The 13374-nt window shown below is 46.7% G+C and overlaps 1 protein-coding gene across 1 annotated transcript in view; it reads right to left on the minus strand.

Moving 5' to 3' along the window:
- Nucleotides 1-13374, minus strand: part of ARHGEF5 (Rho guanine nucleotide exchange factor 5) — a 36796-nt gene that overhangs the window by 7433 nt on the left and 15989 nt on the right. Inside the window, exons 2-6 of the mRNA XM_058804933.1 lie at nucleotides 7083-10602; nucleotides 5618-5699; nucleotides 5186-5250; nucleotides 4639-4898; nucleotides 132-292 (exon numbers count right to left, since the gene is read on the minus strand). Of these exons, the coding sequence (XP_058660916.1) occupies nucleotides 132-292; nucleotides 4639-4898; nucleotides 5186-5250; nucleotides 5618-5699; nucleotides 7083-10587 (4073 nt within the window). The 5' untranslated portion in view covers nucleotides 10588-10602. The remainder of the gene's footprint in view (nucleotides 1-131; nucleotides 293-4638; nucleotides 4899-5185; nucleotides 5251-5617; nucleotides 5700-7082; nucleotides 10603-13374) is intronic.

Raw genomic sequence — 13374 nt, forward strand, 5'->3', positions numbered from 1 at the left:
ATTCCTTTCCAGGCAGTGTTGGTGTGTCATCACTAGGTGCTGTATCTGTACTGAACAGTGCAGAAGAGGAGTGAGAAATGTTCCTGATGGAAGCACCATGTTAGACCTGGAAGCAAAGGGCCACGTCTCACCTGGCACTGACATCACGCACATCGGAGAGGCGGGAGAAGAGCCACTGACGCTCCTGGTTGGTGAGCATCGCCTGGAGCTCTGCTGAGCGCTGAAAGTGATCCACTGCCACATTCAAACTGCGCAGGTAGGAAGCCTCAGATATTATCAGCTCAAACTTGGCCTTGGGAGAGAAAACAAGGGAGCACAACATCAGTACACTGTGCAAGTCTGTGAGGAATCTTACAGAGAGGAAACGAGGCAAAGCAGGAAAACCTCCCAGCACATCTTGCAAGGAGCGTGTAATTACAGAAGAGAGGCTTTAGAAAGGAAGGGCAAGCATGCACTTACAGACTTTCTTTAAGAAACAGACTTGTGTTATGACTTAAAAATACTTGGTCTCATTTTACTTTTTATTTCCCCTCAACACCACTTTCATAAGCTCCCATAAAGTCCAGCATCCGTACCACACACCTTTTCCCATACTGTTGTGTTCACCTCTTTCTCTGAGTCCTCCTGTCCACTTCTCAGATCCTCTCATTTTCTTTACCCAGTTTCTCTGGCCCAGTGAACCCCCCAATTATGATTCATCTGCAAGATGGATCACTACCTCTAGCATCAAGAAGAAAAGAAGGGTAATCCCTCCTGAAGGGAACTGAGGGCCCCGTATGTCGACCAGACCCATCCCACAGGGAAGTCTGTTGCCTCCCTGGGGCCCGGGTACAAAATATCACTGAGACACTTCCTGGGCTGATTCAGCCCTCTGATTATTACCCACTGCTGATACTCCAGGCTGGCAGTGATGAGATTGAGAAGAGGAGTGCCAAGGCAATTAGAAAGGACTTCAGAGTACTGGGTCAGGTAGTTGATAGGGCAGGAGCACAGGTAGTGTTCTGCTCAGTCCCTTTGGTGGTGGAGGAAAATGATGAAAGAAACAGAAGAATCCGCATCATCAACAAGTGGCTTAAGGGTTGGTGTCATCGGCAAAATTTTGGGTTCTTTGATCATGGGGAAACTTTTACAGCATCTTCTCTGCTGGAACCAGATGGGGTACACCTCTCTGTTAAGGGCAAAAGGGTTTTAGCTCATGAAGTGGCAAACCTCATTGAGAGAGCTTTAAACTAGGTTTGAAGGGGGAAGGGGAACCAGCTGAGCTATCTGGAAACAGGCCCAAGAATTGCAAGGCTGAGTTAGGGGTGAAGTCAGTAGCCCAGATGAGATGCATGTATACCAATGCACGCAGCTTGGGCAACAAACAAGAAGAGCTGGAGGCCATGGTGCAACTGCAGAGCTATGATGTAGTTGCCATCACGGAAACATGGTGGGACGACTCACATAACTGGAGTACTGCACTGGATGGATACAAGCTCTTCAGGAGAGACAGGAAAGGAAGAAGAGGTGGAGGGGTGGCCCTTATATTAAGCAAATTTTTGATGCCATCGAAATTGAAACTAAGGAAGAGGGAGTTGAATGTCTATGGGTAAGAATAAAGGGGAAGGCCAACAAGGCCGACACCATACTGGGAGTCTGTTATCGTCCACCCGACCAGGAAGAAGAGGTAGATCACTTATTCTATAAGCAGCTAGGTAATGTTTCAAGATCATCACCCCTTGTTCTTGTGGGTGACTTCAACCTACCAGACATCTGCTGGGAACTTAATACAGCAATAAAGAGGCAGTCCAGGAAATTCTTAGAATGTATGGAGGACAACTTTTTGTTGCAGCTGGTGGGTGAACCCACCAGGGGAGGGACTATGTTAGATCTGCTGTTTGCAAACAGAGATGGGCTGGTGGGAGATGTGGTGGTTGGAGGTCGCTTGGGGCAGAGTGATCACGAATAGAGTTCTCAATATTTGGTGAAGTCAGGAAGAGCACCAGTAAAACTCTTGCATTGGACTTCTGGAGGGCAGACTTTGGCCTGTTTAGGAGACTTATTCAGAGCGTCCCTTGGGAAGCAGTCCTAAAAAACAAAGGAGTTCAGGAAGGGTGGGCATACCTCAAAACAGAGATCTTGAGGGCACAGGAACAGACCATCCCTGTGTGCCAAAAGATCAGTCAATGGGGTAAATGTCCAGCCTGGCTGGGCAAGGAGATTTTGGAGGAACTTAAGAATAAAAAGAGGATGTATCAGCGTTGGAAGAAGGGTCAGGTCTCTAAGGAAGTATTCAAGAAGGCTGCTAGAGCACGCAGAAAAAAATTAGGGAGGCCAAAGCTCAGTTTGAACTCAGAATGGCAACTTCTGTAAAGGATAATAAAAAATGTTTTTACAAATATATTAATGGTAGAAGGAAAGGTAAGACCAGCCTTTGTTGTTTATTGGACAAAGGAGGGAACTTAGTATCTGAAGATGAGGAAAAGGCAGAAGTGCTTAATGCCTATTTTGCCTCAGTTTTTAGTGGGAAGATGACTCGCCCTCAAGACACCTGCCCGCCTGGACTGGTTGATGGTGACAGGGAGCAGAATGGTTCCCCAATTATCCAAGAGGAGGCAGTCATAGAACTACCGAAATGCTTGGATATTCATAAATCTATGGGACCAGACAGGATCCACCCCAGGGTAATGAGAGAGCTGGCAAACGAGCTTGCAAAGCCACTCTCCATCATTTACCAACAGTCATGGCTCACTGGTGAGGTTCCAGATGACTGGAAGCAGGCCAATGCGATACCCATTCACAAAAAGGGTGCAAAGGAGGATCCTGGTAATTATAGACCAGTCAGCCTGACCTCAGTACCTGGCAAAATAATGGAACAGTTTATATTAAGCACCATCACACAAAATTTACAAGATGGCCAGGGTATCAGACCCAGCCAGCACGGATTTAGGAGGGGTAGGTCATGTTTGACCAACCTGGTCACCTTTTATGACCAGGTAACCCGCCTAGTGGATGCAGGGAAGGCTGTAGATGTTGTTTACTTGGATTTCAGCAAGGCCTTTGACACTGTCTCCCATAGCTTACTCCTAGACAAACTCGCAGGCCGTGGTCTGGACAGGAATACCCTTTGCTGGGTTCAGAACTGGCTGGATGGCCGGGCCCAGAGAGTGGTGGTGAATGGTGCTGCATCCAGCTGGCGACCAGTCACCAGTGGTGTCCCTCAGGGGTCTGTGCTGGGGCCAGTTCTGTTTAATATTTTTATTGATGATATGGATGAGGGTTTAGAGTCCTTTATTAGCAAATTTGCAGATGACACTAAGCTGGGAACGTGTGTTGATCTGTTAGAGGGACAGAGGGCTTTGCAGAGGGACTTGGAACGGTTGGATGGATGGGCAGAATCTAATGGGATGAAGTTCAATAAGTCCAAGTGCCGAGTCCTGCACTTTGGCCACAATAACCCCCTGCAACGATATAAGCTAGGAACGGTGTGGCTGGACAGTGCTCAGGTGGAAAGGGACCTGGGGGTGCTGGTTGACAGTCGGCTGAACATGAGCCAGCAGTGTGCCCAGGTGGCCAAGAAGGCCAATGGCATCCTATCCAGTATCAGGGATAATGTGGCCAGCAGGAGCAGGGAGGTCATTCTTCCCCTGTACTCAGCACTGGTGAGGCCTCACCTGGAGTATTGCATCCAGTTCTGGGCCCCTCACTTCAGGAGGGACGTTGAGATGCTTGAGCGAGTCCAAAGGAGAGCAACGAGGCTGGTGAGGGGCTTGGAACACAAGCCATATGAAGAACGACTGAGGGAACTGGGGTTGTTCAGCCTGGAGAAAAGGAGACTCAGGGGTGACCTTATCACATTCTTCAACTTTCTGAAGGGTGGCTGTGGTGAGCTGGGGATTGGTCTCTTTCTCCGGGCAACAACAGACAGAACAAGAGGACACAGTCTCAAGCTGCGCCAAGGGAGATACAGGCTAGAATTAAGGAGGAAGTATTTTACAGAAAGAGTGGTCGAATACTGGAATCATCTACCAAGGGAGGTGGTAGAGTCACCATCCCTCGAAGAGTTTAAAAAAAAGACTGGATGTGGCACTTGGTGCCATGATCTAGTTGAGGTGTTAGAACATGGGTTGGACTCGATGATCTTAAAGGTCTCTTCCAGCCTAGAATTTCTGTGATTCTGTGATTCTGTGATTGTGCTGAATCCATACATCTCCCAGTCTCCTCTCAGCCCTGCAGCTCACACAGGTCAATTTGCTAAACTCATATTCTACTACAGAAAACAGAATTTACTGTGGTTTTATTAGCATTTCTCACAAGCTTACGTATGGGAGAATGCTGCAAGTCTTCTACTTTTACACACCCTTTTTCATTGAGCATACTCAAAACTCCTTATCATGTTCCCACTTTTCCCCATGTCTGTTTACTTGGAGTTATTTATACAGTGCAGAGTCTGTCCTTCAGTGCTGCTTTTCTCTAAAATTCAGCACTTCAGCATTGCTCTGCTTCATACCCCATGCTGCTTCCAGGAGTAGAAGTGACCTCTGCCTCAACTACCTGCATTCCCACAGCACAGATTTTGCTCTCTGCTTTAACCCTCCTTCCAGAGACTCTTTCTTGACTACAAGACCACCCATTTACTTTGCCACATCTGCCCCATACCTCTTGCAGCCTCTGCTCCTCACGGGACATGTTGAGCAGTATTCTGCTGCCCCGTACCATGGGGATGTCCTGCCAGAGGGATGCATTAGAGGAGACTGACAGACGTTGCAAATATGAGTCCTGGGGAGACAGCACTTTCCTCCGTAGCCTCGGGGAACTTGGTAAACTTGACTCTATATCCTCTGGATAATCCACTCTCTTCTGGCTTTGGATGGCCTTGTTCAGAGCCACATCACTGTACTCCTGATACAGTAATCTTGCTGTGGAGAAAATCACATACATTTATCTTTTCTGTAGTAGCAACTCACCCTCTGCTTTCAACCTGGAGAAAACTCTACCCCAGACTGGGACAGCCAAATTCAGGCAAAACTCCTCAGCTGGCTGAGCGTACTGCAGGATTCCAGAGTGTACTGCCTTCCCTGCTCTCTATCACTACATCCTCACAACCACCACGTGGCAGAAGTCCCTCTCCTTTGTGCTCACTGCAAGGGTGAAAGATGCTGGTGGAGAGGGGACTGCCACAGCACCCCAGGCAGGAGGTACTTACAGGAGTTGATCAGTTTGGAGTGCCGACGCTTGAAGTTCTCTGTTGTGTCTGCAGACTTCTTCTCTCTGCCATGGAATAAAGATTTCAAAACACAGAGTGAACAAAGGGCACAGCACCAGAGAAGGCTTATCCAAACCTTAGAAACTGCTCTGTCACAACAGGGACCTCTTATTTTCCAACAAGCTCAAGCTCCACAAGCTTTACTTGACACAAAGGGAAAAGTCTGGCTTAATGGAAAGGCTGTCCTGAAGGCACAGAAATACCTCTGTTGCAGTAGGGTTCTCTTCAAGAGAGCATAGACTAAAACACAGGCCTATGGCATTTAATTAAAGTTTTCCACTCCTTATCATCATCTTTGGTAACTCAAAAACAACGGAGATTTCTGTGCTTCACAGGATTGGGGCAAATTCTAAGGATCTTTGAGAGACTCACCGCATTATAACTGTTTCTGAGATGACTGGTGGTTCCCTGTGTGCCTTGTGAGCTTCCTCCTCTGAAGGAACAGAAGAAACCTCTGCATAGAAGACAATTGGAAAGTAAACACATCAGTCAATTTTTAGACTTAATCTACAATCCAAATGACATACAGATACCACTTACCTATGCCCCACCTAAGTGGCAGTGTTGAATTGGAGTACAGGTGCCTTTGTGGCATTTATTTCTGGGTCAGAAACATTCTAGTTTTAATAATTCTTGACATTACTTACACTTTACATCTGTTAGCCACATTTACTTTTCACACAAAGAAAAAGGCTGATATTTTAGGCAGCAACAGTAACTCTAAGAGCTTCCCTCTCCAGTTAGGCAAGTAAAGACATTGCCTGTGTGCCTTGTTTGGTGCTGTCCTAACACTTTCAGCTACTAGGGCCAGGCATCAGATCAGTGGAGCCAAAGTGTAAAAATGGAGATGTCCTTTCGATTTGTGAGAGATTTAATCAAATAAGGTGTGAAGAAATTCTAAATCTCAAATAACTGGAAGCAGAAAAAGGAAGAAAGTCCAAAGACTGAGCTGCAGTTATGGATAAGGGGAAAGACAGTACTATTGCCTTGAATATTTTAAAATTTGGAATCAAGAAATTACAGGTCAAACATACTAACAAATCTTGAGAATCAAGTTCTTCCAAACCTTTTACACCCTTCCATACCCCTCTCCTTTTCCCTTGTGCCAAAAATACAGCATGTTTCAGAGCTTCAAAAATAGACTAAAGCAAGAGCTAAAAAGAAGTAATTATTTAAAGTTCACGTAAGGTATAGTAAAGAACATATATACATCCTGATAGCAAGTACTGCTGAATGAGCTGTATTACAGAAGATGCATGTTTTCCACTTGTGACATCAGTGATTTGACTTCTGTGCAAGCTGAGACCTTGGGTTTGACAAACTTCCCTTCTTATCTGTACTCTTAAATCTTGCACTCATGAGAATATAATCTTTTTTAAAAGGTCAAGTGGGAACCTAAAAGTGCCAGTTGCAAAATAAGGGGAGGCAGCAAATAAACAACTGATAAGAGATATGGGCTACTGAGGGTGTGTGCATGGCTCTTCTTTACTGCCTCAGGGATCCATGAAATAAGTTTATTGTAGCAGGAATTAGTGTGGCATGGGGAGACTGAGCCCCAGAGTGCATCCCTCAAGGATGCATCACTCAAGGGAACAAACAAGATACAGAGGACAGCAGAGAGGAAAGAGGGGACAGCTGGAAAGGGAAGCTTGGGGCAGGATAGGAGACGGCTGTAAGGCTGAAGCAAGGAATATCACTTGAAAGGCACAAGAGCCATGCTAAGGTCTCTACTCTCATGCCTCTCCATCATATTATTTATTTAATTTAATCCTATGTCTTGATAACTGTTCTAAGTTGGAGGGGGGAAGAAGGAAGGGAAATGGAAGAGAGGACTCACGCTGCAAGATGTCTGGTGGTACTGACATCCTCTTCAGGCCCTGACGGTGCCAGTCCTTGGTTTTTACTCGGCTTTTTATTGGACTTTCTTGATTGCCTGCTGGGTCCTGCATAGCTACCCCGATAGTTTTTTTGTCTGGCCAACTTGATGATTTTTCCAAGGTTGCATGTTTGGCCTTTTCTTCCTTTGGCTGGTGTTCTCCTTCTTCCAGCCTTTGCCCGACTCTCCTCTCACCTTCTGTTTTCTCTGTGACTGCCAGTGGAGCCTGGATGTTCTTTGTGTCCCCACCAAAGCTACCTGTGGGCTGCTGCCATCGCAGCTCCTTGTCGTGGCAGGTTGTTCTGGTGGTCAGCAGTGATGGAGGGCTGAGCTGGAGGAAGTGAATAGGATTGGTGAATGCAAGCATTGGAAGGAGCTGTGCAGACTCTCTGCTTTTGGAGTCTGGGGATGTTATCAGGCCTTCCAATGAGGGCCAAGAAGGGTGGTCAGGTGAGGATTTTCCACTCTCTATATCCATGTCATGATCTGCTGTTTCAGGGCTGGTGTCAGAGCAGCCAACCAACATTTCGTTTCCAAGAGCCAAAAAACTTTTGGTCAGCAAACTGACCCCTGAGTCATTAGAAGTCTCTGTATCATGGGGACCTGAGTCACCAAGATCCCACACTCCACTCACTGGAACAAGGTCATCTCTCTCTGCTAGACTTTCTCCATCGGAAGCAGAGGCCACAGAGTTGGTATCAAATGCAGAGGAGGCAGTCCGGAGGTGACAGCTTGGAGCAGGGTGAATGACTCCCAGCTTACCATCATCCATCCCACAGCTGAGGGGGGGCCTGGAGTGCAGTCCAGGAGCCAGCAGCTGGTGACCTTCAGGGACTGGAGGTGAAACAAGGTGATTTGCGTGGAGTGCAGGGGCCTGAGCTTGACTGGGCCTTTGGATATGGGAAGGAGGATGAGGAAGCTGTTTGGCATCAGGCTCAAACCCCAGAGGTAGGCTTGAGTGGGACACAGGGGACAGAAGTTGTCCTTGCTGGTTCACAGCAAGGACAAAATCATCTTTGGAGGGCCAAGTTAGGGTGCTCAGGACACTGGAAATTCTGGATCCAGGCTCTTTTTGGTATAAACTGCAGTCAGGCTCATCAAATAAAGGCACTTGTGCTTTACGATCCACATCTGCTGCCATTTCTTTTCCTTGTATAATGGCACTTTTTTGGGGAGAGATTTGCTGAATTGTCTCTGGGTGGTTCAGGGGAGTGGAAGTCCTTCCTGGTGTTTGGGATACTTCCAGAGGTCCTGCAATACAAGCCACAGACCTCCTATCTCCAGGAATGCCCTCTTGTAGAGGAAGGGAGCTAGTGTACATGACAGAGAAAGAAGATGGGCCACTAAGGTCCTCATGATAGCTTTCCTCAGAAGTAAGGAGTTCATGGGAAGTCTTGGCCTCCCTTGCACCTGTCCTTACAACAGCAGTTTCTGCTGGCGTTGGGTTCCACTCTTGTGCGGAAGCAGCTTGTTTGGGTGGTTTCCCTGCAGAGTCTGGCAGCTTGTTCAGGCTGGTGCCAGGACAGTGCTCAAAGGTCACAGAGGCTATTCTGCCACCATCCTGCTCTGGAACAAATGGTGACACTGCTGAGGTGATCTCTGAGGGGGAAGCTGCAATGAAGTCCCAAAACTCAGCTTTTCCTGTTATAGGATGAAGATCTGTGTGATCACGTGGCTCCAAGTTACTGATACCAGATGAAGGGTGTGCTGGAACAAGAGCCTCTGGGTTCTCTGTGCTAAAAGGTGCTATCAGCCCTCCACAGAGTGATGCATGTCTTTTATCAAACCTCTGGACAGCTTTTCCATGATCATCACTGTGCTCATTCTCCCTGCCCAGTTGTGTCTTATCATCCCAGTAAGCTTCTCCAATATCCTGACCACCGATGGAAAAGCGGCCAGAGTCCTCCAGATCTTCTGCTTGGTCAGAAACATGGCACATGTATGGCATTTCCCCCCCTGGGTTCTGGTTTTTTGAGGACAGAGGGCTGACAGCAGGTGGCTGACATCCAGAACCTGCTTCTGTGACATGAGCTTTCAGCAGCACGTCCTCACCAGGATGCTGATCCACAGAGACCGGTTCCCCAGGAAGAAATACTGATACTGTTTGCTCAGACAAGGAAGCATACTCCAAACCACACACATCCACATTATGCCTGGGAACAGAAGGTATCTCTGACCCAAAAGCTGATGATAAAGCCTCTAGTTTCAGCTCTTCCCCCAGTCTGAGCTCTTCCCTTGGCAGTTGTTCCTTGTTTTTCTGATCTTTGAGTTCCAAAGGTTTGCCTTCTTCCAGCAAATTCTGCTCTTTGCACTCTTCCTCCTCCTCTTCTTGTTGAAGTCCAGACACTGCCTCCTCCCAAGCTGGCTCCTTATGCCGTGAAGCATTCACTTCCTCTGTCCTTTTAGAAGTACTCTTTCCTTGGAAAGCACTCTTTGCTGAAGGGGCAGGTCTGCCCTCCGTTTTTCTGTGATCATCTTCTAGATGAAGGCATTTGGAAGCAGATGAGTTCTTTTTAGGAACCATTCCCTGGTCTTTGACCATCATGGTATTCCCTGTTTCACCAGATGAGTTGTTTCCTTCTGCTTGTAGTGAACTCATTTGGCTGTCACATATTAAGGTGGAAGTGAACTGATGGAAAGAGGAAGATTCTGTATTCTTTTCCAAACCCTGGAGTGCTCTTAAGCTTTCCTGAACATCTTCAGAAGTGTAAGGTTTAGCTGTGTCTTCTACGGCTCCCTCTGAGGTAGGCTGCTCATCAGGTGCTGGTGCCAACGTTTTGGTGCTTTGCTCCTGCTCTGCACCAGCATCAACCTTCTGCAAAGAGTCCTTCAAGATGTTACCCAGAAAGGGTTCAGCCTTATAATGTCCTTCTGAAACAGTTTTACACACCAAAAAGCACTTAGGTGTGTCCCTCTGAGAGGCAATGGCATCAGCCAAAGGGGATTTTGTTTCCTGGGCCTGAGGGTCTAAGCCATGCAAAGCCAGTTCTGCTTGGCACTGAGGAAACTCAGTGCTGAGCTTCACAGCCTGCAGGACTGGGCTGCCAGGGGCTGGCTCATCCGGGACTCTGCTGTGAGAGGAAGGGCCCTGGTTGCTTTCCAGGTCAACCAGTTCCAATTGCCTAAGTTTCAGAGAATAATCCAGTCCACCCTCCTCTAAAAGCATTTCTCCTTCCAGTTCTGAGAGTCCCTTTTGAGGCTCTGTATCCCTTTGGCCTTGTTCCAGTCCTGCCGGCACTTTCTGCATAGAGTCAGAAGGTCTGCCCAGCATCTCTGTTGCTTTCCCTGGAGCAGCAAGGCAGTCCTTGGGTGTGCTGAACTCTGGTACCTTTGCAGAGTTAGATGGGCTGGTGTTCATTTCGGCTTCTATATGAGTGGCATGATACTCTCCTGCCATGGCTTCCCCAGTGATGCTGCTGGCTCCTGGGGGAGTGGTACCTCTCTCACTGGTTTCTTCAGACTCCATTAGTGACACATCCTGCTGAAGAAAAATTAATTTTTCTGTTACTACTTCACAATGATACATGGATCTAATTCACTGCTTCTACTGCAGCTGATAAAAACCAAAACACACACCACATACCTAGTGGGTGATAAGAGCTGGGAAACAAACACAAAGACTGAGAATAGGCAAAACCACATGTAAGCTTGAAGATGAGAGTAATACCAAAATAACCCCACTGGTGTCTTTTTAGTTTGACATGCAAATGCAGAAAGTGACTTTGTTCGAAGAGCAGAGATGCTGAGCTCTATGCAATAGCCACAGGGCAACTTATGGAAAGTGGTGGCCATGGCTGGTTATCTCACACCCAAAAGGGGGTACCAGAAGGCATCCAGAGAACATGAAAATTTTCAAAAATCTCCATTGATTTTCATGGGGCAAGGTGGACAAATACTACTGGCCTCTTCTAGCTGAGTTTAAAAGTTCTCTCTGATTTTGCCTGTTCTTTGGAGCTGATGGCTCTCTTTGCAGATCTCTGTGTGGGTCTGAAATTCACTGCAAATGATCACAGAAATTAATTAACAAAACATAGGAACATACACATTAGATTAACAGGTAACTAGAACATGACACAAGACACAAGATATTTGAAGGCTGTAAACCACATGGGTTTAGAGGAGTAGCTCTGGTGTGTGTGGACTAATCTATAGACTAGAGAGAAACTACGTCATCATTTAGTCTACTCTTTTAGGGAGGGGAAAAGGAAAAAAAAAAGCCACCTCAGGATTGCTGGACAGTTTCCCAAAGGATATAATGGAATTTCCCATCCACTATTGCATTTGAAGTTCAGACATGACAAAGCACTAGGGAATGCCTATTTGGGGTATGTCTGTTAAAAGGACAGAAGAATTTGATTCACCACTTTTACCTGTCTGTCTTCTACCATGACCCACAATCCCTACCTGGAAAAAACCTGAGAAAGAGACAAACTGTTGTGGCTGCCTCTCTTTTCTTCTACGGTGATTTCCTTGTGCTAGAGTGGCTCTGTAGACACAAGTACCAACCTCTGATCCCACACAGAAAGTAAAAGCAGTAACGGCATAATTACATCTGAACTAATTGTCCCAGTTAGCTCCATGGCCAGGGCACGCCTGGCCTGAAAGCTGGTTTAGCTTCTGTTTTCCCTTACGTCAAGTGAAACAAAACACCTGCTCTGAAGGCAAGGAGCGCATGCTCTGGAGTTAGAACTGAAGCATTTATACACCTTCATCACAGAATTGTATTGTCATCACAGAATGGATTGGGTTGGAAGTGGCATCAAAGATCACCCAGATCCAACCCCCGGCATGGGCACCTTCCACTATCCAAGGTCACTCAAAGCTCCTGTGCAAAACACGGCCTTGAACATTTCCAGGGATGGAGCAGCCACAGCTTCTCTGGCCAACCTGTACCAGAGCCTTCCACCCTCATATGAAAGGATTTCTTCCCAGTATCATATCTAAATCTCTCCTCTTTTGGTTTAAAACATAACCCCCTTGTCCTATGACTACCTGCCCATGTAAAAAGTAGCTGTCCCTATTTCTAAACACCCCTTGGTGTTTAGAAATAGGGACAGCTCCTTTTTACATGTAGCTGGAAGGTTGAAATGAGGTCTCCCTGGCGCCTTCCCTTCTCCAGGCTGAACAACCTCAATTCAAAAAAACATTAGGAAAACAATTGAGTTAGCTAATTGAGTTAACTCATCAGCTAACTACTTCCTGTGTGTTTTTTCTCATGTCATCTTTAATTTTTGTTTATAGTGAAAATACAGTCTTTCTTACAAAACCAGGCCAAAACCAGGGTTTTTCAGCAATTTGGATTGTTCCTCCCAAGCACTGAGTAGTTGTAATAGCTGTAATTTTAACAACCTGTTTGTTTCAAAGAGGTATGTCCATTCAGGGAATTCCCACAGAGTTTCCAGCTGCTGTCAGCTGCTACTAACCTACCTGGATACTGCTAAACTGTCTTTTCAAAGGTTCCACATCAGATCCCTCTTGTACTACACTGCTCTTGGCTCTCCTGGCTACCCCACCTGAGTCAACTCAGCTCCAGGCCTAGAAAAGTACTACTTCTCACACCTAATACAGACAGTCTTCGAAAACAGGCTCCCCAAGAGCAGAGAGATTATTTAGGGAGACATAAGCTGCTGGCTAAGAAAGGTTTACTCTTAGTAAATATAGGATAAAGATCTGAATAGCAAAGTGCTCAAGCTCAAGCCCACACTTTGTCAGGGGAAGAACTCCTGCTCACTGTGCTATTTCATAGATGTACACAGCCCGGAATTTCCTCTTATTAAGCTCAAAACGCTAGTTTTCATCTCCATGGCTCTGTTGCAAGGGATTTTGACAGGCGAAAGGACGAGTTTAACGCCGCATTTGGAGCAGTTCCATGATGATACTGGGAGGCAGGGTAGAGGGAGGTGCACGGCACATCAACACTGGAAGCTGCCAAGTGAGATTTGTCTTATCATAGTACTGCCAGGTGTTTTGCGGACCTCAGGGAGAGCAAGAGAGGAGCTTTGAGAAGTGAGGCAGGAGAAGGAGCAGGCAAACTTTCTGCAGACACACAAGGGGAGGACATGCATTTCACCAGGGAAAATGTTAAATTCCCGGTCAAAGGCTGGGTACACCATAGTAGAAGACACATGTCTGCAATAAAGATTTCATGGAGATGGAAGGGGAAATAATAAAACAAGACTGACAGCACCTGTAGTCTTCACATGCAGAGCAGCTATGTACAAGAGCCCAGTAAATACCAGAAGAGAGTGCCTGT

The sequence above is a fragment of the Ammospiza caudacuta genome, chromosome 5 (assembly GCF_027887145.1).
Source record: "Ammospiza caudacuta isolate bAmmCau1 chromosome 5, bAmmCau1.pri, whole genome shotgun sequence".
Classification (NCBI taxonomy): domain Eukaryota; kingdom Metazoa; phylum Chordata; class Aves; order Passeriformes; family Passerellidae; genus Ammospiza; species Ammospiza caudacuta.